Genomic DNA, 21524 nt, shown 5'->3' on the forward strand with positions numbered 1-21524 from the left:
AAAAAAAAAAAAAAAAAAAAAAGAAGAAGAAGAAGGCTTCCATGACCCGTGCCTCCCACTGTCCACACGCATACACACACACTCATAAAAACATGACACTTTGGACAGGACCCATGAGCTAAAGCTTGGCGGATTGTATTCAGCCAAAGCCAGTTGGTGTAAGATGACTGTTTTGTTCTATGACTTATGAACTCCTCCATGGCTACCCTAATGTTCGAGGTCTACCTTGGACATTTATGACCCTCTTTCTCTTATCTGTTGTGAAACCGTCATCCGTAAATTCACTTAGCCTTGACCTATCTATCTATGCTTTCCCGCCTGCACTATTCGTCAACCAAGAAGGGTTTATTGAGTGCCACAGGGTTCCCAGCCTGTGGGTGAGGCTGAGGGGCCACACGTGTTATCTGCTGATAACCCAGCGTGCTTGGGAAATTGCTCTCATGCTCTGGACACACTTCTGCAGAGTCTACGTGGTCTTGTTTCCCCTACAGGCCTGTGAACGTCTTTGATTTCATATTTCCACATCCTAGGCCTGTAGGCGGAACACATTTCCGTGAACTAACTGAAACATCGAAGGAAAAGTTTATTCTACCCAGAGAAGGGATCCCCAGGGTGATGACAGTAGAGAAATCACTATTTCCCCAAGTGTGATCTGCGGACTACCTGCCTCGAATTACCTGGGCCCTTTGTGAAAAATACACATATTACTGGGTCTCAGCCCAACTCTACAAACCAGAATTTCGGGAAGTGGGACCTTGGAATCTGCATTTTAATAAGCTTCCCCCATCCCCTAGTTCCCCATCACCCAGACTCTTAAGCATGATAAAATTTGGGAACCATTTCACTAGGGAATGGAGGAGACAAAACAGCTAGAGCCATTGAAGTTAAACAGCAAGAAGAACTTCTAGGAGAAGTGGGAGGGAACAATGGAAAGGAAGCAGAGGACCCTGGCATCTTCCATGGAGCTTTCTCAGCTCTCACGGGTCTGACCATTGTCAATGGCCACCGCCAACTGCCCCGTACTCACAGCAGTGATCTGGCCCCAGTCCCCAGAGTTTCCAAGCTCCGCCTTCAGGGCCTCATAGGATTTGGTGTTCTGCATGTAAAGTAAGTAACAAATTAGACCTGGGTCTCAGCAGAGGAGACGGAAGAACATTTTCCTTCAGGCTTTGAAAGAAGACTGGCCTAGGGCCCGGGGGTGAGAAGGAGATGAGGGAGCTCAGGGGGAGCATGGAGGACGTCCCTGAAAAAGGCGGTTGGATGGTAAGGATGAGCACGAAGGGCTGACGGGTAACAGGCTGGGGCAGGGGGCTATTTGCCCTGCTTGGCCCAACATGGGGACGGAAAGTACGATTTTTCCCCACCCTCGGGGTCTAAGCAGCCGCACACAGTCTTGAGACCCCTGCCCACACTGTGTAGGCTCTGGGGGACTGAGGGGTCCTGGAGAACCCTGGAGGGGCTCCTCTCAGAGCCTGGAGGGGACCCTACCGTGGAGGAGTAAAGGGAGTAAAGGGGACCTTGGCTCCATGGGGAACCCCATCTCCACATCCCCAGGGCCTGGCAGCAAGCATGGCGCATTATGAGCTCCAGTTCTGCTGACTGAATGAATGAGTGAATGAATAAACGATTGAGTGAGTGAATGAATGAGTCTGAGAGAGACGCCACACAGACTTGAGGTGGGGGAAGACCTGCCAGAGTTGTTGACTTGGGACACTGACCTGGACTTGAGAAGTTCTGGCGTCTAGGTATGCCGCCTTGGGATTTGTTTGAATCCATCATCAAGACTAAACTTAGCTCATCAAACACTGAATTTGTTTAAACACATTTGAGGAAATTAATCTAAGCTTTGTTTCCCTAATCTCATCTGTTGTGTCAATTTCAAGTACCCAAAGCCACCAGGCCAACATTCATTCTACCTTAGCCTTCCTCCGTCCTTCAGAGAACATTCACTAGGGTTCCGTTTTGAGGAGCTGCCCGCTGCTTCTATCTGAGACCAGTTTAGGAAATCCTGTGGAAATCTGATTCACTGTCCCTCAGCTAAGGACCACGTATAGGACCCATTTTCCTTAGAATTTAGTGCCAGGAGACATCCGTCTTTAGACACTTTCCTTTAGAACTGACATGTTCAGAGGACCCACCAATGCTGTGCCATAGACGTTTCTGCAATGATGATGGAAATGTTCTTTTTCTGTGCTGTCCAATATGGTACCCACCAGCCACATGTGACTAGTGAGAAATCAGTTCCTTAATTTTAATTCTTTAATTCATTAATTTAGTGAGAAATCAATTCTTTAATTTTAAAGAAATCAATTTAAATGCAAATTTTAATTAATTTACATTTAAATAATCAGTACAGCTCTTACCAATAATGTCCAAGAGCTTTCAGCTAAATCCAGTGCACAAGCAAGACACTGTCATTAGCCTAGGTTTTTGATAGATTTCCTTTCTTCTCCCTCACCAGGGGCCTTAATGGTCTTGCTGCAGCCTTACTGTTTATTCTAAGTCTCCTCAAACCCCTTGACAGATATATCACAGGTCGTCCATCACAATGAACAGAAAAGCCAGGAGTCCACCCTGCCCTCGATGTGCCATGAAGGATGCACTGGGCTGGAAGGAGCAGGTGGGCTGGGGACACTCACACTCCACTTGAAGGGATCCCAAGCCAGGAACCAGCCCGTGAATGTGGGGGGCTCGTGTCCTTGCTTCACCACAATGATGAGGGTCTCCGGGTCCCGGCCGCTGGGGTGGGTCTTGAGGTATTCCTGCACCGTGGTGGCTGCAGCTTTCTTCTCGGCCTCATTGGCATTCTTTCCAATCCAGAAAAAGACCTGTGGAGCATCCCAGAGTCAGTCCTTCCTGTCCTCCCTCGGCTCCCCCAGGCTCAGATGTCCAGAAGTGGCCCCTGGCCTTGGGCAGGCCTCATCAGGCCTTGAAAATGGAGGTTGGACAGATGCCCTCTACTTAGATATTCTGCAGATGTGTGACTCCCAGCCTCTCCAGAGCCTAAGACCCTCAAAAACACTCCTTTGCCTCATGAAATGAACTGGACTTTGGGAGAAGAATACATCCTGCCCTGCAGTCCCTCTAGGCATGTTCCTCTCTACTTGCCTTCTTCTTTCTTGGGCTCATAACACCACTCCCAGGGAGAACGTATCTGGGAGCCAAGAAAATGTCAAACCTTACCCATCCCTAAAGCCACTATTTCTTGGCTCTGGGGACTGAGGTGGTGGGAAGGGAGGTCCCCAGGCCTCAAACCTACCTGGTCCCAGACATCTAGCAGGAACACATCATCCTCTTCCAAGTCATCCTGATTGAAGTCAGGGATCTCTGTGGCCAGGAAGCGCCCGGTCTTGTTGGAACATTCAAAGAGCCGAGGAGTGATGACCAGGGTTTCCTCCTGCAGCCTGCAAGGTGGAGAGGAGATCACGTTGGAAAGCCTGTCGCCTAGGAAAAGGCTCTTTCTTCTGATCACACAAAAGTTCCCGCGTCCTCCCAAGAGTCCAGGAGCTCTCCAAGGGAGAAATTCACACCAATCTTCCAGGACATACATTTCAGTGGCTCTTCTATAGTTCTGTTAGGAAGTTCTTCCTGATATCTTCCCTCTATTCCTCCTGCTGCTACTGTAGTACATGCCCTTTTGCTTTTGAACTGGGGAATAGTGGATCATGGACCTTCTTTAGAAAAAGAGAGTTTACAGCTTGTGTTCCTCAGCATCTGGGTCCTGTGGCAGCATGGAAGGACAGGAGCTGCTGGGACCCTGGCATCTTCTTCCCAAAGGGCACACCTATAGCCCTGCCCCTCTCTTTGAGCTGCCTCCTATGGCTGTGGAAATACCCCCACCAGGCCCCCGACATTCCATGGTAAGCAGCACAGACACAGCCCCAGTGCCTGAGAGGCTCCAAGGGCCTGGGCTGCCCCTTACTCACCTGGTAGCCCTGAGAGCCTGGCACACAGAGTTCTCAATCCGTACCTGCTGCAGGCTCTGGGCCATGCGGGTGGAGATGCCGGGAGGCTCTCCAGCCTTGCAAAGTGAGCTGGCGGTCGAGGGACCTGGGAGTTACCTCTTGGTGCTGGCATAGGGGGCCTTCCCGCCCAGGGCCATCCAGAAGTTGGCCGGCTCCTGCCCTTCCACCACCACTTGTTTCTCGGTCCGGGAGATGGTGTCAGCAACCATCTTGGCCATTTCCCGCTCGTCCCCACTACAGCCCTGGGAAAAGGGGGGGTCGGCTGTGCTGGGGGAGCCCATCTCCAGTGCCACGCCTCCCCCTCCTCCCACCACATTCACTGGCCCAGAGCTCCCAGGTCTGGGAGGTTCTCCTGGATCAGGGGCCCACGCACACGGCCCAGGCAGGGGCAGTTCTCCCAACCTCTCCTCTGTCCTTGATGCTCCAAAGGATGGCAGAGGAGACAAGAGAGTCTGCACTCCTACTGGGCAGGAGGAAGTCTCCAAGAGACTGAGTCCTCCTGACAGAGATAAATGCGGAGGCAGCTACAGGCACGGGGAGAGTGAAAGAGCCCAAGGCATTAAGACAGAGCAACACGGGGACAGACATGGGTGTCCAGAGACAAACGGAATGAGAGAGACCTACTCGGACACAGAGGCAGAGAATCAGGATGGCCAGACCCAGCGCCGCGAAGGAGCGAGGCAGGGCTAGAGGCATCAGGGAGACCTGAGAGCGGGGCCTACCCGGCAAGAGGCCCCTGCCCTGACCCACACGGGGAGGCTGCTCTGAGGCTGGGGGACTGCCAAGACGCACGCGGGGAGGGGGAGGCCGCTGGACCCTGCACACACCTTCCCACACCACAGGTAGCAGCAAGACTGGGTCTTGAGGATGAAGACGTCATTGGAGTTGAGGGAGGCGGCCCGGGCTGGGACCTCAAAGGCCTTGGTATTGTTGATGCTGGCCCCCCGGACCTGGAACAGCCGTGTGGAGGGCACAGGCTCCACGCTGTTAGCCCGAGAGGTGCCTCCCTGCAGGGAGAGAGGGGCAGGAGTAACTTAGTAAAGGTGATGGGGGATTAGAGGGGCGACAGAGGTTGGGTGGGTCTGCTGCCCCTCCTGGTCCTCTACCCCATCACCAGACTATAGTCTTTCCAAAACATTGCTTTGGTCACAGGTGCTTCCCTGCCTGAAACCTTCATCCGGCTTACAGACTACAGCCCAGCTTTCAGCACAGCCCTTGATGTTGAAGGTGGAGACTTCCTTTCCAGAGTCACTCTCAGCTCTCTCCAAACCCTCCATGTAGCTTGGCCAGTTTCTCACTGTTCCCCACGGCGCCCTTCCTCTGGGCCTTTGTCCTGGCTGTGCCCCTGCATCGCATGCCCTCGTCTTACCTCTGCTGAGCTCTTCAACTCTGACCCCAGTGTCAAGACCTCCTCCAAACCCCCTTTCCATCATGGACTCTATGCTTATTCCCTGATTACTGTATGCGTGCTTGCCTTTGAATGCAACATATTTCTGGCATTTAAGCACACAGTGCCTTGGCCTGTTGGTTCACTGGTTGCCCAGCAAGATGGTAAACAGCATTAGCATGGCATTTTTTCCCCCTTGGTGCTTTGCAGAGGGCTGTATGCTTAGTAAGTGCTCAATAACCAAATTATTGCTTAAAGGAATGCAAGAGACGGCTATTTCATTATGTCAGAAGGCGCCAGTGCATTTAAGACGGGTCCATCGTTAGGCAGATCCAGCCACAGTAACTCCTTTTTTCATGGAGAGGGCCCAAGGAGTAGGGGTGTAGAGAGAAACAGTACTTGTATGTTATGTGCTAAGTGTTTATCAAACGGATTTTTAAAAATACTGAATTGCTGTTTCTATTACCATTCCACATAGATGATGGAGCCTCAAACAGTCCTCTCCTAGGGAGAATGGGCTTCACCCTAGCCCCGCTCCCACCACACGTCCCCTTCCCCATCTCCTGGAGGCCCACCCCTCCTCAGCTGCCGGTACTGCCAGGCACCCCGGTCCAGCAGCCACACCTGGTAGACCACCATGCGTCCTTTGAAGATGGACATGAGGTGAGGTGATTCCTTGCCCATCGGGACCAGGATCTGGACTGGTTCATTGTTGTACTGCTGGTCCAGAATGACCGCTTGATAGGCCGAGGCTGTGATTTCATCCTGGCTGGCCTGGCTGCCCTGGGGGTGAGCAGGATGGAAAGGGTAGGATGAGGACAGCCCCCAATTCTGACTCCGTCCCCAGCCTTAGCCACAACTCCATCCCCAAGTCTGCCCGGCCCCAAAACCAACTGTCTTCCCCACCAAGCCCCACCCCGGACACAGCTGAAATCCCCACCTGACCCAGACCTCAGTTCTGATCCCAGCCCCACACTTAATCTCTTTCCAGCCCCAGTCCACCCTTGACCCGCCTTGACCCCAAACCTCCTCTCCCGCTTACTGCACCTTTCTCAGGGAAACACTATGGCTACCACACCACTCAACCCCAGCACCCAAGCATTCTCCCTGCTCCCTCACATCTGGACATAGAAACCCACAGTCAGAGCAGATAAAGGGAATAGGAGTTGGAAGAGAGACTCAGAGAATCAAAAGGGGAAAGGGTTGTGAGTGGGGATACTCAGTGTCAGTGGGATCTCACAGCCAAAGCAGTTCCAAGATAGAAAAGGGGTGAAAATCCCCATCACCAGAGATATTCAATTCAAGCGCAATGGCCACTTGGCCTGGGTATAGTGGAGGGGGAGCTGAGCTGGCTATGCTCTGGACAGGGTGGGGTGGGGCTTGACCTGCCAGATGTAGAGCAGGTAGTGCTTCTTCTCGCCAATGAGGTAGGTGTAGAGCAGCAGGTAGCAGTCGCCCCCATAGAAGTGGCCGAGCCACTTGGAATCCACAGGCACCAGCTCTAGGTCCTCAATGCGCCATACCTGGGGCGGGTACCAGGCTAGTGTGAGGTCCAGGACAGGCTCTGCCAACCCCACCCCACCCATCCCGGGCCACCCTCCTCCCTCACCATACCTGCACCTCCCCACTCCCATCGTCAACCATCTTCTGCTGGGCAGCCACCTGAGGCTGGACGTGCATGGACGTGGCATCAAACTTCACCTGTTCCACCCTAGCTGGAGTGAGGGGGAATCACGATACCCAGTGTCACCATCTGAGTTCCCCCAGGTTCTCACAACAGCCCTGAGCAGAAGCTACAATTCTTAGACCCATTTTACAGATGAGGAAACTGAGGCTAGAGAGATTCAGTAGCTGACCCAAGGTCATGCAGCTAGAGAGTGGCAGAGTTATAACACAGAACCATATCTCCCTCCAGTAAGGCTCATGCTTCACTGGGGCCTCCCAGAGCAGCCAGAGAAAGGAAAACCCTTTTCTCCTCCCCCAGGTGCCTGGCATGGAGCTTGCCCTCAGCAAATATTGTCTGGGAGACTAAAGTTTTCTGGGTTCCAGGGAGACCCAACCCCACTCCAAATGAAAGTCAGGCTGTTCTCAGCTCCCTTTTTGTGACAACCCTTGAGTTTCTCCAAGTCCCTTTGTGTCCCCACCCTGCCTGGGGCGTCCAGAGCCAGGGTGAAAGTGCACATGCAAGAGGCGTGTTCAGGAAGGAGGGCAGGAGACAGGTCTGTGCTCTCTGGGCCCCGCGCCTGGCTTCTGGTCCCACCCTGCCTCGGGCCAACCCTCACCCACGGATCCCACGGCATGGGTTTTGCCCAGGCCTGAGGCCCGGTTGGGCACTGTCCACTTCTGGAAGAGCTGCTGAAAGACGGCTGACTCGGCCCCATCATTCTGCACCACCACCTGCGTGCTTGGTGGGTACTGCTTCGCTTTGATAAAGTTCTGGGAAGACAAGGAGGTGGCTGGGCCTGTGTCCCTCCCCCAGTCCCCACCCCCTAGTGAAAGCCAAAGCCTGGCTCTAACCCCAACCAGACCCAACCACTAATCTACCCCAGTCCCAAGCCCAAACCAGAATCTTACCACAGTCCCAAGCTGACCCCAAACCTAACCCTGCTCTGACCCCCACCCCAAGGCCAAACCAGACTCCAAACTCGGCACCACCTCCAACCTAGCTCTGACCTCAACCCTGAATCCACTACTAACCTCAAAACCCACTTCTGACCCCAACCCCAAGGTCAAATCTGACCCAAACCTGATCCCAGCCTCCATCTCCAACCTTGAACCCCACCCCCAATCCAGCACTGACCCCAAGCCAGTTAGAATTACTGACTCTAACTCCTACAGGGACCCCAAACTCTGACTTGGCCCCAGCCCCATGCTGACCCAACCCCCACCTGTAGGAAGGCCAGCCTTCATTTCTCCCTCCCTTGTCCCAGCCAAGCTGGAGGTGGGAGCCCACATTCTGCAGAGACCCCCAGGTTGCCGGGTGGTTGGCTATGCAGCGTGCAGAGACCCGCCAAGATGGCTGCAAAGCAGATACCCACACCCCCTGGAGCTAAATCAGGCTCGGAGCCTTCCCTGGCCTCTGCCTGGGGCTGTGCGTGGCCCTGACCCCGCTGCCCTCTCCCTGCTGGAGTCGGCTTCTCTGCCTTCTCCTCCAAGTTCTCCTCCCTGACGCCCAGGCCCACCAGTGCCTGGCTCATGGCTTCCCTCTTCTGCTGGGCATTGCAATTCTTCCCCTTCCACACGTAGACCTTCAGACCCCCCTGGTCCAAGATGTAACAGTCCTGGAGGCGGGAGAGAAGGACGCAGGGTGAGAGCCTGAGGGCGCCCTCGGTGCTGGGCTGGGGGAGCGGCAGGCACACGAGGTCACCTTCCCTCACACGCCACCCCCTCCTCCACAGTCGCCCCAGGCCCCTGGCGCCTCTCCTACTTGGGGGAGAGTGGGCAGGCGGCAGGCAGGGGGGTGATGGGAGTTGGGTCTGGGGGCGGCCTCCAGACCCTCTCACCTCGTGACTGAGCAGGTCCTGCGTGAGCGGCCATGTGGCGACTTCTCTGACCACCACGTTTCCCCCTGAGTCAGACACACTGCAGGACAAAAGTGCGGCATAGACAAGGGGGGTCCCGGGCCCTCGCCTGGGGAATCCTCCCCAAGGAAGTCCCCCAGGGTCAAGAGGAGCCCAGAGGCAGCCGGGCACTCACTGGTACAACTTGAGGGCGGCCTTGAGTGCCGGCTCCACCACCGCGTCAGGCATGGCGGCCTTCAGCTCCTTCCGCTGGCCCAGCACGTGGTTCATGATCTCCATCAACTGCGGCGAGGCCTTCTCATCCTCCCCGTCCACTATGCCCACGTAGGTGCGTCCACCCCGCTCCTGGTCTCGGATCTCCTTGGCCAGGGTCATGCCCTGCAGGGAGGCCCCGGGACCCGTGAAGGCTGGCGGGGGGCAGGGGACAGGGCAGTGTCTGCCACCCCAAACCACACCTGGAGAGCCCAGCCCCCTACAGCAGCCCCAAGGGGGAGGCACCTGCCCGGCCCTTCCCTTTTGATGGGGGACCAGGCTTTTTAGGTGCATGTGAGGAAACCAGGCAAAAACCCCAGGAAGAGCAGGTTTCCTCTTGGGCAGGAGAGGGTCTGGAGGGGACTTGCTGGGACCTTCGTTTTTGACATTGTTTGAAATTTGTGATTTTACTTCACAGTTTTGCATGAGAGGTGAGCCCTGAAGATCACAGTCTCAGTCTCATGCACTCACACATATGCCCAAACATCCACACTCACACACACACACACAGCAGTCTCTCACGTGTTCACACAGATGTCCAAACACACACTCACACACAGGGCTGGCTTACCCTCCTCTGCCCAACGTCTACTACTCAGTTACTGGCCTTTCCACCCAGGTCCCCTTCTCTCTCCACTCCCCACCAGGCCCTCTCTCCCAGTCCCAAGGCTTCTGCACTCAGGTCCATATCTGTCTCCTGCCCAGCCCTCTGTTTTCATCCTATTTCTCCAACTCCCATGATAGCCCCATTTTAAGATGTCCCAAACCGAACTCTTGATTTTCTCCCCAACTCTGTTGCTTCTTGATCTTCCCATCTCAGGAAGTGGGACTCCATCCATCCCCACAGAAAGCACATCCTTTGACGTCTGCCTCGCCCCCTCTCATCACCCCCAATCTGACACGCAAGTCCCGTGATTCCACCTTCCCAGCTGTGCTCCTCACCCAGACAGCCAGAGGGGCTCCCTGTGTGCCCTCAAACCCTCCACCCCCTCTCGCTTCTCAAAAGTCAGGGTGGGGCTTCTCTGGTGGCGCAGTGGTTGAGAGTCTGCCTGCCGATGCAGGGGACATGGGTTCGTGCCCCGGTCCGGGAGGATCCCACATGCCGCGGAGCGCCTGAGCCCGTGAGCCATGGCCGCTGGGCCTGTGCGTCCGGAGCCTGTGCTCCGCAACGGGAGAAGCCACAACAGTGAGAGGCCCGCGTACCGCAAAAAAATAAATAGTCAGGGTGACCTTCAACGGCCTTCCGGACACTCAGAACAAAACTCAACCCTCTGACACAGACATCTGACCACATAACATGTCCTATGAGACCCACCCATCCTCTGCTCCAAGCCCCCCAAAGCCCTCATTTTGTGCTCTGGCTGAGCTAGGAGGTTCCCTGCCAGCCACTTCTCTCCTGCCTCCCTCTAGAAGCCTTCTTAGAACTCTCAGAGACCCCAGCGCCACACTCCCCACCCCTCACTTCTCCAATATTGCCCCCCATGTCTGTCTTCTCCACTGGACAGCCAGCTGGAGGCCAGAGCCAGGGCAGGGTGCTGCCCATTTCATTCACCACCAGATGCCCAATGCTTGGCACAGGGTCTGCCACACAGCAGGGACTCATTAGGCCTGAGTGGGTCAGTCAGGGTACAAACACGCGAACTCCAACATGCATAGCTCTCCCCATACACGTGAAGACTCAGATCCACCTTCAAACACAGTAACCTGGAAAGTCAGGGGAGAGATGCCTGGGGAAATGGGGGCTGCTTGGGGTGTGGCAGCGGTCTGGCAAGTTTGACTGGGAGGGAGGCTGGGTGCTGGGTGCAGGAGCAGGTCGGGGCAGGGTGGGATTTGTGGGGAGGGGTGGTGCACCAGCAGGGTTACCCTGAGTCTCTCCATGCGGTTACTCTCTGGCCCGTTCCACTGGATGATAAGCTTCCCGAGGTCCAGGAGGAAAACATCCCCACAGTTGAAACTCTTCCAGGACATCTCCACCTGGAGAGCCATGGGGCAGGCACAGACCCCACTCAGACCCCATCCATCACCCCCATCCCCCATCATCTCTTCCCCACCCCTTCTCTGCCCCTCACCCCTCCTCAGCCTCTGCTTTCCACCCAGGCTGGGAGCAGGGGGAGGAGGCCACGCCCAGGGCCCTGGTTGATGCCCACCTCTCTGGCCACCACATTCCTCTTGCCCTTGACATGTAGCAGCCGCTGGATGTCATAGGAGTTGGTCTCCACTTGTTTCATGCCAGAAGCCACACCCCCTTTCCGGATCCTGTGAAGAGGGGTGAACTGACCCAAGGGAGTGGACTGGGAGGTGTGATCAGTCTCCGTCCTCCCAGATCTTGGGTCCCTGGTTGCCACAGGGGACATTTGAGGGCTGGGGCTGGGACTAGGGAGGTGCAGGAGGCACCTCGGGCACAGACTCCAAGGAGGCACTCACTCTCAGGGTCATGCAAGGTCGGTCTATTGCCTCAATTTGCATGACCCTGGCAGTAAGTGCCTCTTTGGAGTTTGTACCCTAGATGCCTCGCTCACCTCACCCTAGTCTTTGCCCTGTTGAGAGCCCTGCGAAGATGGGTGCATGGTAATGTGGTAATGTGGAAGGACCAGATAGGACTCTAAGGACAGGGGACTGAAGTGAAGGAAAGAGGGGAGATGCTATGGACTGAATTGTGTCCCCTCCCAACTCGTATGTTGAAGCCCTAGCCCTCGATGTGACGGTATTTGGAGACAGAGCCTTTGGGATGTAATAGATTAGATGAGGTCTAGGTGAAGTCATAAGGGTGGGAACCTCATGATTGGATTAGTGCCCTTATAAGAAGTGACACTAGAGAGCTTGCTCACACTCCATCATGTGAGGACACAGTGAGAGGGTGGCCATCTGCAAACCAGGGAGAGAGCCCTCACCAGCAATCAAATCAGCCGACACCTTCATCTTGGACTTTCCAACTTCTAGAACTGTGAGAAAACTAATTTCTTTTGTTTAAGCCACCCAGTCTATTTTTTGGATTTTGTATTTTTTGTATCTTGCTATGGCAGCCCAAGCAGACTTAAGCCAGGAGAGGTACCACCTCAAGTGCTCAAAGGAGTGGACTGCTGCTGTGAGTGTAGAAAGAAGGAGAGCAAGACAAAAGGGAAGGGTGGGGACTGGCTAACTGGAGAAATCCTGGCCTATCCTACAGGTCAGTAGCAACTTGGCTCCTGACTGTGTGTTTCCATGGGAAAAGCCGGGAGTTCAGAACTTCAGATTTTTCAAGAAAAGCTGGAAATCTGGATTTTAGTGTGAAAGAATTCTTCAGAGAAAGAAGGAGCAGTCATATGCTCATTGGCCAGTGGGGAGACTTGATATGATGCCCTGGAGGGCCTCCTTTAGTGCTGAGCTCTCCAGGACATTCAAATAGGGGTTGATTTACAAAAATTCATGGTATGCAGAGTTACAGAATTTCAGAATGGCCTCTGGGGCAGCCAATGACACACTCAGAGAGATGAAGACCAAGGACAGGGAAGCAGCAGAAATGGGGGTGGAAGATTAGGAAGGTGAACAAAAATTTCTCTCATGGGCTCCCCACACAGCCTCAGTCTCCCTTTCCAGCCCCAGGTCTGCCCCCCAGCCTTGGTGTCCCTCCCCAGCCCTGATTCCATTCCCAAGCCTGTAGCGCGCCCCTCCGTACACAATGCCCTGCTTGAAGTAGCCTCGGAAGGTCTCGCTCTCGTTGCCCTGGACCTCGCGGTGCTGGACAGCCCGGCCCTTCAGAAAGTCATCCATCTGTGTGGTGTAGATGGCAGCTGCCCCTTGCTCATCCTGGGACGAGTCCTGGCCGATCCAGTAATGAATGTCATAGGACAGGTTGCTGCCTGTCTTGTGGATCTAGGGAGAGGGCATATCCAGTGTACCTGAGGCCCTGGGCTCCCACAGCCCTCTCCGTGCCTCCCTGCTTCACAAGCTCTTGGGGCCTGGGCCACAGGGGAGCTTGGCATGGGGGAAGTTCATGGGACTGGTGGTCAGCAGCCCTGCATCGTGGCCCCAGTTCTGTCAGACTCTCTGAGACATGGGGCAAGTGGCTTCCCCGACCCGGGCCTTCCTCATCTCACCTTGGAAATAACTTGGTTGGACTACAGCATTTCCCAAAGTGATGTGCACAGGCCATCAGAGGTCTGATAGGTGATTGCGTGGTATACAATGAAATGTATATATGAAATGATTATGGAATTTTTTTTTTTGGCCACACCACCGGGCATGCAGGATCTTAGTTCCCAGATCAGGGATCGAACCCACGCCCCCTGCAGTGAAAGCGCAGAGTCTTAACCACTGGACCGACAGGGAAGTCCCTGATTATGGAAATATTTTATAGCTACTTTCTGTTTGTGACACGGGACACTGTGTTCCATTCATGATAATGATATTAAGTTTTTAAATAAATGGATTTAAATTTTAAAAGTGAATCAATATAAGGAAAAGTACAAATGCGTTAACAATACAGGATGTGGAAGAAACCGAGAAGGTGAAATGAAGTTGACTACGGATTTTGGGAACATGGGCTCAAGGTAGGGTGACATCCCACCAGTTCAGAAGATCCCCCAAGACTGTAAATCCACAGATGGTCACCCCAGCTGGGAGCTCACAGCCCAAGGGCAGGGAGAGCCTCTTACATCTCTGACCCTGCAGAGCTACCTCTAGGCTGGGAACACCCAGTGAACGCTGTCCTGGGGTGAAGTTAGGTGGCAGTTCCCATTGCCCCCAGCCTCAAATTTCCTCTGTGTTGCTACTGTGAGCTTTGCTCTCTGCTCGGCCCCCTCCCCTGCCCATCCCCCACTCACAGCCAGGACTACGTAGCAGTCACCATCGAAGAAGCTGCCGAAGGTGCTGGAAGGAACAGGCACCATCTGCATGGCCTAGGGAGGGAAGGGAGGTCAGAGGGTCAACCACCGAGGACCCCCAGCTTCCCTGCCTCCCTTAACCAAATGGAGAGTTAGGAAAGGAAGGCCAGGAGGAAGAGGGCATGAGGAAACTGACAAGGTGAATGGATGTGAGGAGGGTGGGGAGGAAAAGGAGCAAGAGGATGTGCCCGATGCCTGAGGAGGGGGTGGGGATGGCACGTGGGGACAGGCACCAGCGGCTCGCATGCCAGCAGGGCAGGATGGAGGACAGTCAGTAATCCCAGGGCTCTCCCTTCCCTTGGTCCATCCCAGTCCTGCAGAGCCCCCTTTGTGCCCAGGCAGGTCCTCACCTCTATCCTCCATATCTTCACCCCGGGCGTGGTGACGTTGAGGGAGCCTTTGACCTGGGTGCTCAGTTTGGTCATGGTGGATGAGCCTGGGGAGAAGTGGTGTCAGAGTAAGAAGAGGACATGGGGGCTTCCCTGGTGGCGCAGTGGTTAAGAATCCGCCTGCCAGTGCTGGGCACACGGGTTCAAGTTCTGGTCTGGGAAGATCCCACATACTGCGGAGCAACTAAGCCCATGAGCCACAACTACTGAAGCCCATGTGCCTAGAGCCCGTGCTCTGCAACAAGAGAAGCCACCGCGAGGAGAAGCCAACGCACCACAACGAAGATCCAACGCAGCCAAAAATAAATAAATAAATATTAAAAAAAAAAAAAAGAAGGCCTGGGCTTGCGTCGGTTTCAGTGCCGCTCTTCCAGCCCAGCCCGACAGTGCCCCAAGGCCAGGGCTCAGGGACCTGGGGGAGGTTCCCCACCCTGGGCCCTGACTGGCCAGGGGCCCATCCTCCAGCCTTCTCACCCAGCTCTGATCTTGTCATTCTTGTTTAAATACCTGCCCGCGTCGCCTGCTGCAAAAAGTCTCCCCCCACTCCTTAGCCTGGCAATCAAGGCCTTCTTTCTTGATCTAGCCCCAAACAGTACGCACCCAAAAGAACTGAAAAAAACAGGTGTTCAAAAAAAACCTGTACACGAAATTCACAGCTGCTCTATTCACAATAGCCAAAAGGTGGAAACAATCCAAATGTCCATATGAACAGATCAACAAAAGGTGGTCTATCCACACAATGGAATGGTATTCAGCTGAAAAAAAATGATACACACTACAGCGTGGATGAACCTTGAATACTTTAGGCCCAGTGAAAAAAGTCAGACACAAAAGGCCAGGTTCTGTATGATTGAATTTATATGAAATGTCCAGAACAGGCAAATCCATAGAGACAGCGAGCGATTAGTGGTTGTCAGGGGCTGGGAGGAAGGGAGGAATGGGGAGCGACTCCTAGTGGGCGTGGAGTTTCCATTTGGGATGATGAAAACATTCCGGAACTAGATAGTGGTAGCGGTTGTGCAACACCGTGAATGTGTTGAATGTCACTGAATTGTATGTTTTAAAGTGGTTAAAATGGTAAATCTTATGTTCTGTGTATTTTACCACAAGAAAAGAAAAGTGTATGCAGCAGCTTCCTGTTTCTTGCTAGCTCCAGACACCCTGCAGTTACCGTTCCGGTAGCCCACACGAAATGGGGCGGGACCGTGTCTGTTTGTTCGGTACTGTGTCACCAGCATGTAGCACCGCTGACACTTTGCCGAGTGGGTGCGTGGGCAGACGGATGAATGGGCGGGTAGTCGGGTGGTTGGTTGGGCGTGTGGGTTAAAGTGATTGAGTGGATGGATGGATGAATGAATGAGTGAATCCTTCCAATGTGAACCACCCACTGAGCAGCAAGAAATCTCTCCCAGTCTCCTTTTATGGTACCTGTCGTGGCTCTATTCCTTTGACCTGTAGCTGTGTTCTCCACTCCAGCTGCTTATCAGAATCACCTAGGGAGCTTTTTTTTTTTAAACACAAAGGTGCTTTATTTCAAGTCCACGCCATCTAAATCTGCTGAGTACAGTAATCAGGACCGGAGAGGGGACAAATTAGAACCTAAACAACAACAACAAAAAACACCGGGACGTTCGCCCCCTGCATTGCAAATCTTAGTTCAGAAGAATCAGTGCGCTGGCAAGCCAGTCTCGTCCCTGAGAAGCATGCTTCTCGCTCCGTTCTCCCTAGGGAGATTTTAAACAACACTGATGCTCCGATGCTTAGGATATATCCATATCCCCAGGGATTCTAATTTAATTAGGCCTGGGTGGGGCCCAGTCTTGGGTACTTTATTTTCTGCCTTTTGGGAGGCGGGGCATAGGTGCTTTTAAAACTCCCCAGTGATTCTGATGAGCTAAGGAGGAGAGCCACTTGTCCCCGGTTATTTTTGTCCCTGGTTTCCTGCCCCTCCCTCCCAGGCTGGAGGCCACCCCATTCCCCACCGAACCTACCACCCAGTCCTGCATAGAGTTGCCTTCCATGAATGCTTCTTGAATCAGTGAATATAAATGAAAGGTCATGTGGCCCCTACCTCCGTGCACTGACAGCTGGAATCTATCTAATCTCTCCTTGCACCTGGAGTCTGAGTCACCCCTTGGAAAAATGACCTGGTCTTTTACTGCTGGTAGACTCCCTCTTCCAAGTCCTGAAGGGTGACCCCTCTCCTTGGCATTGTGGAATCTGGGGGCAAGGTCTCCCTGCCCAGCCTTTGATTAGCGCCCCCTCCAACAGATCAGGGCCACCTGCCAACAGCCAGCACTGCACATGTAGGAGCCCTTGTGCCTGGGTCCTGTCTGATGTTCCTGTCGGCCAGGGCCTCTTCCATGAGGTATTTCTCAACCCACAGAGACCCCAGGGCTCCCAGGACTCCTGGTTCAGTTGAACCAATTTGGGTACAAAGGAGGAAAATGTTTTCTGTTTTATTTCAATCACCACCTTCGTCAACATCCCTATTTTCACCAAAACAGACTGACCCTCACTAGCTGTACAGACATGGCTGTGTTTCTTCATCTATGAGGTGGGTGGTCGACAACTAGGTGATCTCTAAAGTCCCACCAGGGGGACTTCCCTGGTGGTGCAATGGATAGGACTCCGTGCTCCCAATGCAGGGGGCCTGGGTTAGATCCCTGGTCAGGGAGCTAGATTCCACATGCATGCCGCAACTAAGAGTTCACGTGCCACAACTAAGGAGCCCGGGAGCCACAACTAAGGAGCCCGCCTGCTTCAACCAAGACCCGGTGCAACTAAGTAAATAAATATTTAAAGTCCCACAGAGACATGCTCTGAGTCTAGGAGGAAACAGCAAGAGGAATAGAGGGTAGACAAGATGAGGCTCTTCTTGTCCGTCAAAGCAGTGGAGACTCTGGCAAGCAGGGGCTTGAAAAAGCTGGGGCTCTCCCTCCCTAGAGAAAAATCAGGACTGGGGACCTCCAGCAGCTTGAACAGGGAAGGGGTAGGGAAGGGGTGAGGAAGGGCATTCTGGGGAGGGCAGCTCCGAGAGGGGGACTCATGCTCCAAGGGCACCTGCCAACTGCTCCTGCCCTGTCGACGTTGGTCAGGGCAGATGCCTCTGGCCCGCCCCCCTGGTCCTCCCCAGCCTCCAGTCTCTCCTGAACTGCTGGGAGGAATATGGGTCCCATGCTGCCCCAATGCCGACAGCACAGCCCTGGGTTTGGATATGTGATGTCTTCTCACTCAGCTTGAATTCACTGGCTCCCCCCTCACTCCTGGTCCCCTCTCTCCTCTGTCCCCACCTCGAGGAAGGGCACCAACACTCCCAGACCCCAAAGCCATCCATTGGTGCAGCAACCTGGACCCCTCCCTCTCTGGCCCTTCTGTCCACCTGAACGCCTCTCCAGTCTGCCCTCAACAACCCCCCGCCTCTCTCTGCTTCTAGTAACACCACACTGTCCACTGGCCCTGGCCACCCCCCACCCACCCATGCTGCTTCTCACCCTCCCCTCATGTCCCTCCTTTAGTTTTCTTTTCCAGTGCCCTCGCCACCTGTCTTCACTTGGCCAACACTCACATGCTCTTCTTGACTCAATTTAGATCTCATTTCTTCCAAGATACCTTCCCGGAATCCTCAAGCTAGACTAGAGCCCTCCTCAGGGACTCCAAGGCATCCTGGCCGGATGCCTCTCTTGGACCCCTGACCACATGATGACGAGAGGATCTGTTTATAAGTCTGAGGTCCCCAAGGTCAAGGACCTAGACACATTTGTCTGTAGTCCCCAGATCCTAGCACATAGTAGGTGCTCAATAAATACTCTTGGAGCTGAAAGACTGAACCGCAGAATAGAAGGGATGGCCCTTCTTGGGACCGTGGAGGGAGTTAGGGCTCCTGCTGCCCCCAGGTCCCATCTTTCCTTTAGTAACTGCTGCCTTGTTGCCCTCAGAGTTGGGGCTCCAGAGAGCCCCAGAGTGCTGTCACTGATCTTCATTCTTAGTCATGCAGTTCTCAGCGGGACAGAGATGTGGCAGTTCCCAAACAAAGGACACCCTCCTGCTTTGTTAGGCCCGTGAGAGCAGAGGAAGTGGACATATCCCAGCCCCCAGCCTGCTCACTCTGCCTCTCCCTGAGCCTGAACAGGCTTCCTGGGAAGCAGGTGGTCAGTACATCCCAAGATCCTGACCTGGACTTGGCTCCCACCTCCCCCCACCCCATTTTAGCTGAATGGAGCCACAGTGCCTGGTGAGGCTAACGGGACGGGTCCTGGTAGAGGAGAGATGGGGCAGAGGTGCATGCGAGGGTGGCTGAGCCTGGACCAGGGGCCAGGGTCCTGTTGCCCCCAGTCCCCTGCCGCCTCTCTGCCTTTGCCCATTCAATCCCTGATGGCTGTTGTTCACACCCTAGTATCCAGGAGACGAGAGCCCTGAGGGCCCAGGAGTGTCAAGGGAATGGGGACACGGAGAAAGAAACCGTTTCAGATGAGGAAGAAATGAGCAAAGAGACAGTGGGCGCGGGGGTTAGGGGGAGCGTGAGGTCAGGGTGACCAGCTAGTCCCGGTTTGCCCAGGACTGGAGGGTTTTACATCTAGAAGTCCCCAGATACTCCTCAGTCCAGGGCAGTCGGGCGGGGATGGGTGACACCTGAGGTGGGGTGGGGACTGGAGGCAAGTGGGGATCGGAAAGAGCAGTTGTCTGGGGTGAAGCTGCACAATTCTTCCCTTGGAGGCCCCGGAAGCCACACTGGGCTCCCTGCCCTTCCCAGACTCTCCAGGGAACGAAGCCTCCCTCACACCCGCGCCAAGGAGCTGCAGGAGGCCCCAGGCTACCCGCCAGGAGCAGGGGACCCCATTCTGTCCTCTCCCACCACCTGTGGTCCCGTGTGTCCCCACAGGGTGGCCTTACCTGTCTGGAGGAGGCAGCTGCCACCTGGGAGACCTCAGGGAGCTGTGGCAGGCTGGTTGCAGGAGAGCGACCTTTGTCCCTTCCCCCCCACACACCCCAGGAACTGCCTTCACCATATAAGGGAAGACAGAGAGAGAGAGAGAGAGAGAGAGAGGATGGGTGAGGGGGTGGGGAGGCAGGTGCCCGCCAGGTCCCTGGGAGCCAGGAGCCCAGCGACCGCCTGACGCCCAGAGCCAAGGTGCCCCACCCTTGGCTCCTGAGCAGGTGCCCAGGGATGGGATGCGTTTCTGCCCAGGGCCCAGGCAGGATGGGATGCAGGTGGACAGCATCTGCCAGGAAAGATAGGGGCACCTGGACACTTCCTCCCTTCCACCCAGAGGAGCCGGCACTGCCGTCCTCCCTCCTTCCCTGGGGGAGTGGCCCTGGGGTGGAGGAGCCCTGGACCCAGGGATTCAGGGCCAGGTGTTCAGACTTAGGGCCCTTGCAGGACATATGGGACACTGGCTCCCCTAGAGGTCGCGCGCTCAGAGGGGCACAGTGCTCTTCTTGCCTCCCTCTTCAGACGCGCTGGCTCCACCTGGAGTTTTTATGAGCCGCCATAAACCGTTGTCTTTGGACTCTGCTCTGCTGCTCTCTCCCAGGAGCCACAGCTTCCATTTCTGAACCTGATCCTGGGGGGCTTCTCACTCAGAAGGGGAAAGGAGCGCAGCCCCCTCAGGAAGCAGGTCTCACTCAAAGGTCGGTGTTGCCACCGACTCAGCACCCTGGGCAGCTGCCTCCAACCTCCACTGCTGCAGAAGTTCTCCTGTCACCTCTGAACTGTGGTCCTTAGGAGGGTGCGCGGAAGTGGGCTGGGTGAGGGCAGCTGCTTCCTCTGACCACACCTTCCCAAGAGTTCTAGAGACCAAATGTACACTTGTGTGCACACCGTTCACTGGCCCTGGCCACCCCCCCACACCCATGCTGCTTCTCACCCTCCCCTCGTGTCCCTGCTTTCTCCTTTAGTTTTCTTTTCCAGTGCAGGTGTGTATGTGAGCTCACGCACAGTTTGATAAGAGGAATAAACACACTGCAGGTGTTATTTTGTTTCTAAAAAACAGGGCTTCCCTGGTGACGCACTGGTTGAGCGTCTGCCTGCCGATGCAGGGGACACGGGTTCGTGCCCCAGTCCGGGAAGATCCCACATGCCGCGGAGCGGCTGGGCCCGTGAGCCGTGGCGGCTGAGCCTGCGCGTCCGGAGCCTGTGCTCCGCGCATCCAGAGCGGAGCCTGTGCTCCGGAACGGGAGAGGCCACAACAGTGAGAGGCCCTTGTACCGCAGAAAAACACAACAAAACACATTTTTGCGTGAATAAAAAGTATATGTTCACTCAATTATACAGACAGGCAAAAAGGAAAAGAAAAACTCATTTATAATTCCACTACAGAGATAAGTCTGGGTAATTTATTTTGGAGTATTTCTTTCAAGTTATTGCCCAGTACATATGCTGTGTGTGTACTATATGTATATAATATCTATCTATCATCTATCGGTCTTCATATATATCCTTTTTACTGTGACATGTTACATGCTAATTGGCAGTGTCACTTTAATTGTCTCATGATAACCCATTAGATAGATAGCATAGCTTATGTAAGCAATAGCTCATCATTGGACTTTCGAATTATATCCAATTACTTGATACTACTAAGAATGCTGTGATAAGTATTCTTATTCCTAAATCTTTGCCAATAGATTGTATCCATTATTATTTATTTAGGATAAACTCCTAAAAGTGGGATTGCTGGGTTGAAGATGTGAACAGGCGAGTTGCCTTCCAGAAAAATCGCATTAATTTATAGTCGCACCAGCACTACAGGCATTTGCCTGTTTGCCCAGTACTGGACTCCAGCTTTTAAGAAAATTTCTGTCAGTTTGAATGTCCAAAAGAAAATTGTCTTTGTGTCGATTTATATTTCTTTGATTACCAGTGAGATAGACCATTAAATAATATATTTATTGGGGAACTCCCCGGCGGTCCAGTGGTTGGGACTTGGTGATTCCACTGCTGGGGCCAGGTTCAATCCCTGGTCAGGGAACTAAGATCCCGCAGGCCGAGTGATACAGCTTAAATATGTATATACAGGTTATGTCTTCTGTGGATTTTTAACTGATTTGTTGGAGTTGTTTATATATTTAATGTATTAAGGTTGGTAACCTGCTTGCAATTTATGGTATAGTTTTCTCTAATTTATTGCTTGCCTTTTAACTTAGCC

The 21524-nt window shown here is 54.1% G+C and overlaps 1 protein-coding gene across 1 annotated transcript in view; it reads right to left on the reverse strand.

Annotated features, from left to right (window-relative positions):
* The window catches only part of VIL1 (villin 1), a 26429-nt gene extending 7051 nt beyond the window's left edge, over positions 1-19378 (reverse strand). The window contains exons 1-18 of the mRNA XM_024763170.1: positions 19270-19378; positions 14338-14423; positions 13928-14002; positions 12781-12977; positions 11273-11381; positions 10989-11099; positions 9049-9251; positions 8856-8934; positions 8535-8633; positions 7635-7788; positions 6967-7067; positions 6738-6875; positions 5977-6135; positions 4793-4972; positions 4062-4207; positions 3260-3404; positions 2640-2828; positions 1028-1096 (exon numbers count right to left, since the gene is read on the reverse strand). Of these exons, the coding sequence (XP_024618938.1) occupies positions 1028-1096; positions 2640-2828; positions 3260-3404; positions 4062-4207; positions 4793-4972; positions 5977-6135; positions 6738-6875; positions 6967-7067; positions 7635-7788; positions 8535-8633; positions 8856-8934; positions 9049-9251; positions 10989-11099; positions 11273-11381; positions 12781-12977; positions 13928-14002; positions 14338-14412 (2229 nt within the window). The 5' untranslated portion in view covers positions 14413-14423; positions 19270-19378. The remainder of the gene's footprint in view (positions 1-1027; positions 1097-2639; positions 2829-3259; positions 3405-4061; positions 4208-4792; positions 4973-5976; positions 6136-6737; positions 6876-6966; positions 7068-7634; positions 7789-8534; positions 8634-8855; positions 8935-9048; positions 9252-10988; positions 11100-11272; positions 11382-12780; positions 12978-13927; positions 14003-14337; positions 14424-19269) is intronic.
* Between the last annotated feature and the right edge of the window lie 2146 nt (positions 19379-21524).

The sequence above is a fragment of the Neophocaena asiaeorientalis genome, unplaced genomic scaffold, assembly GCF_003031525.2.
Source record: "Neophocaena asiaeorientalis asiaeorientalis breed wild unplaced genomic scaffold, Neophocaena_asiaeorientalis_V1.1 scaffold86, whole genome shotgun sequence".
In the NCBI taxonomy this organism is placed as follows: Eukaryota; Metazoa; Chordata; class Mammalia; order Artiodactyla; family Phocoenidae; genus Neophocaena; species Neophocaena asiaeorientalis.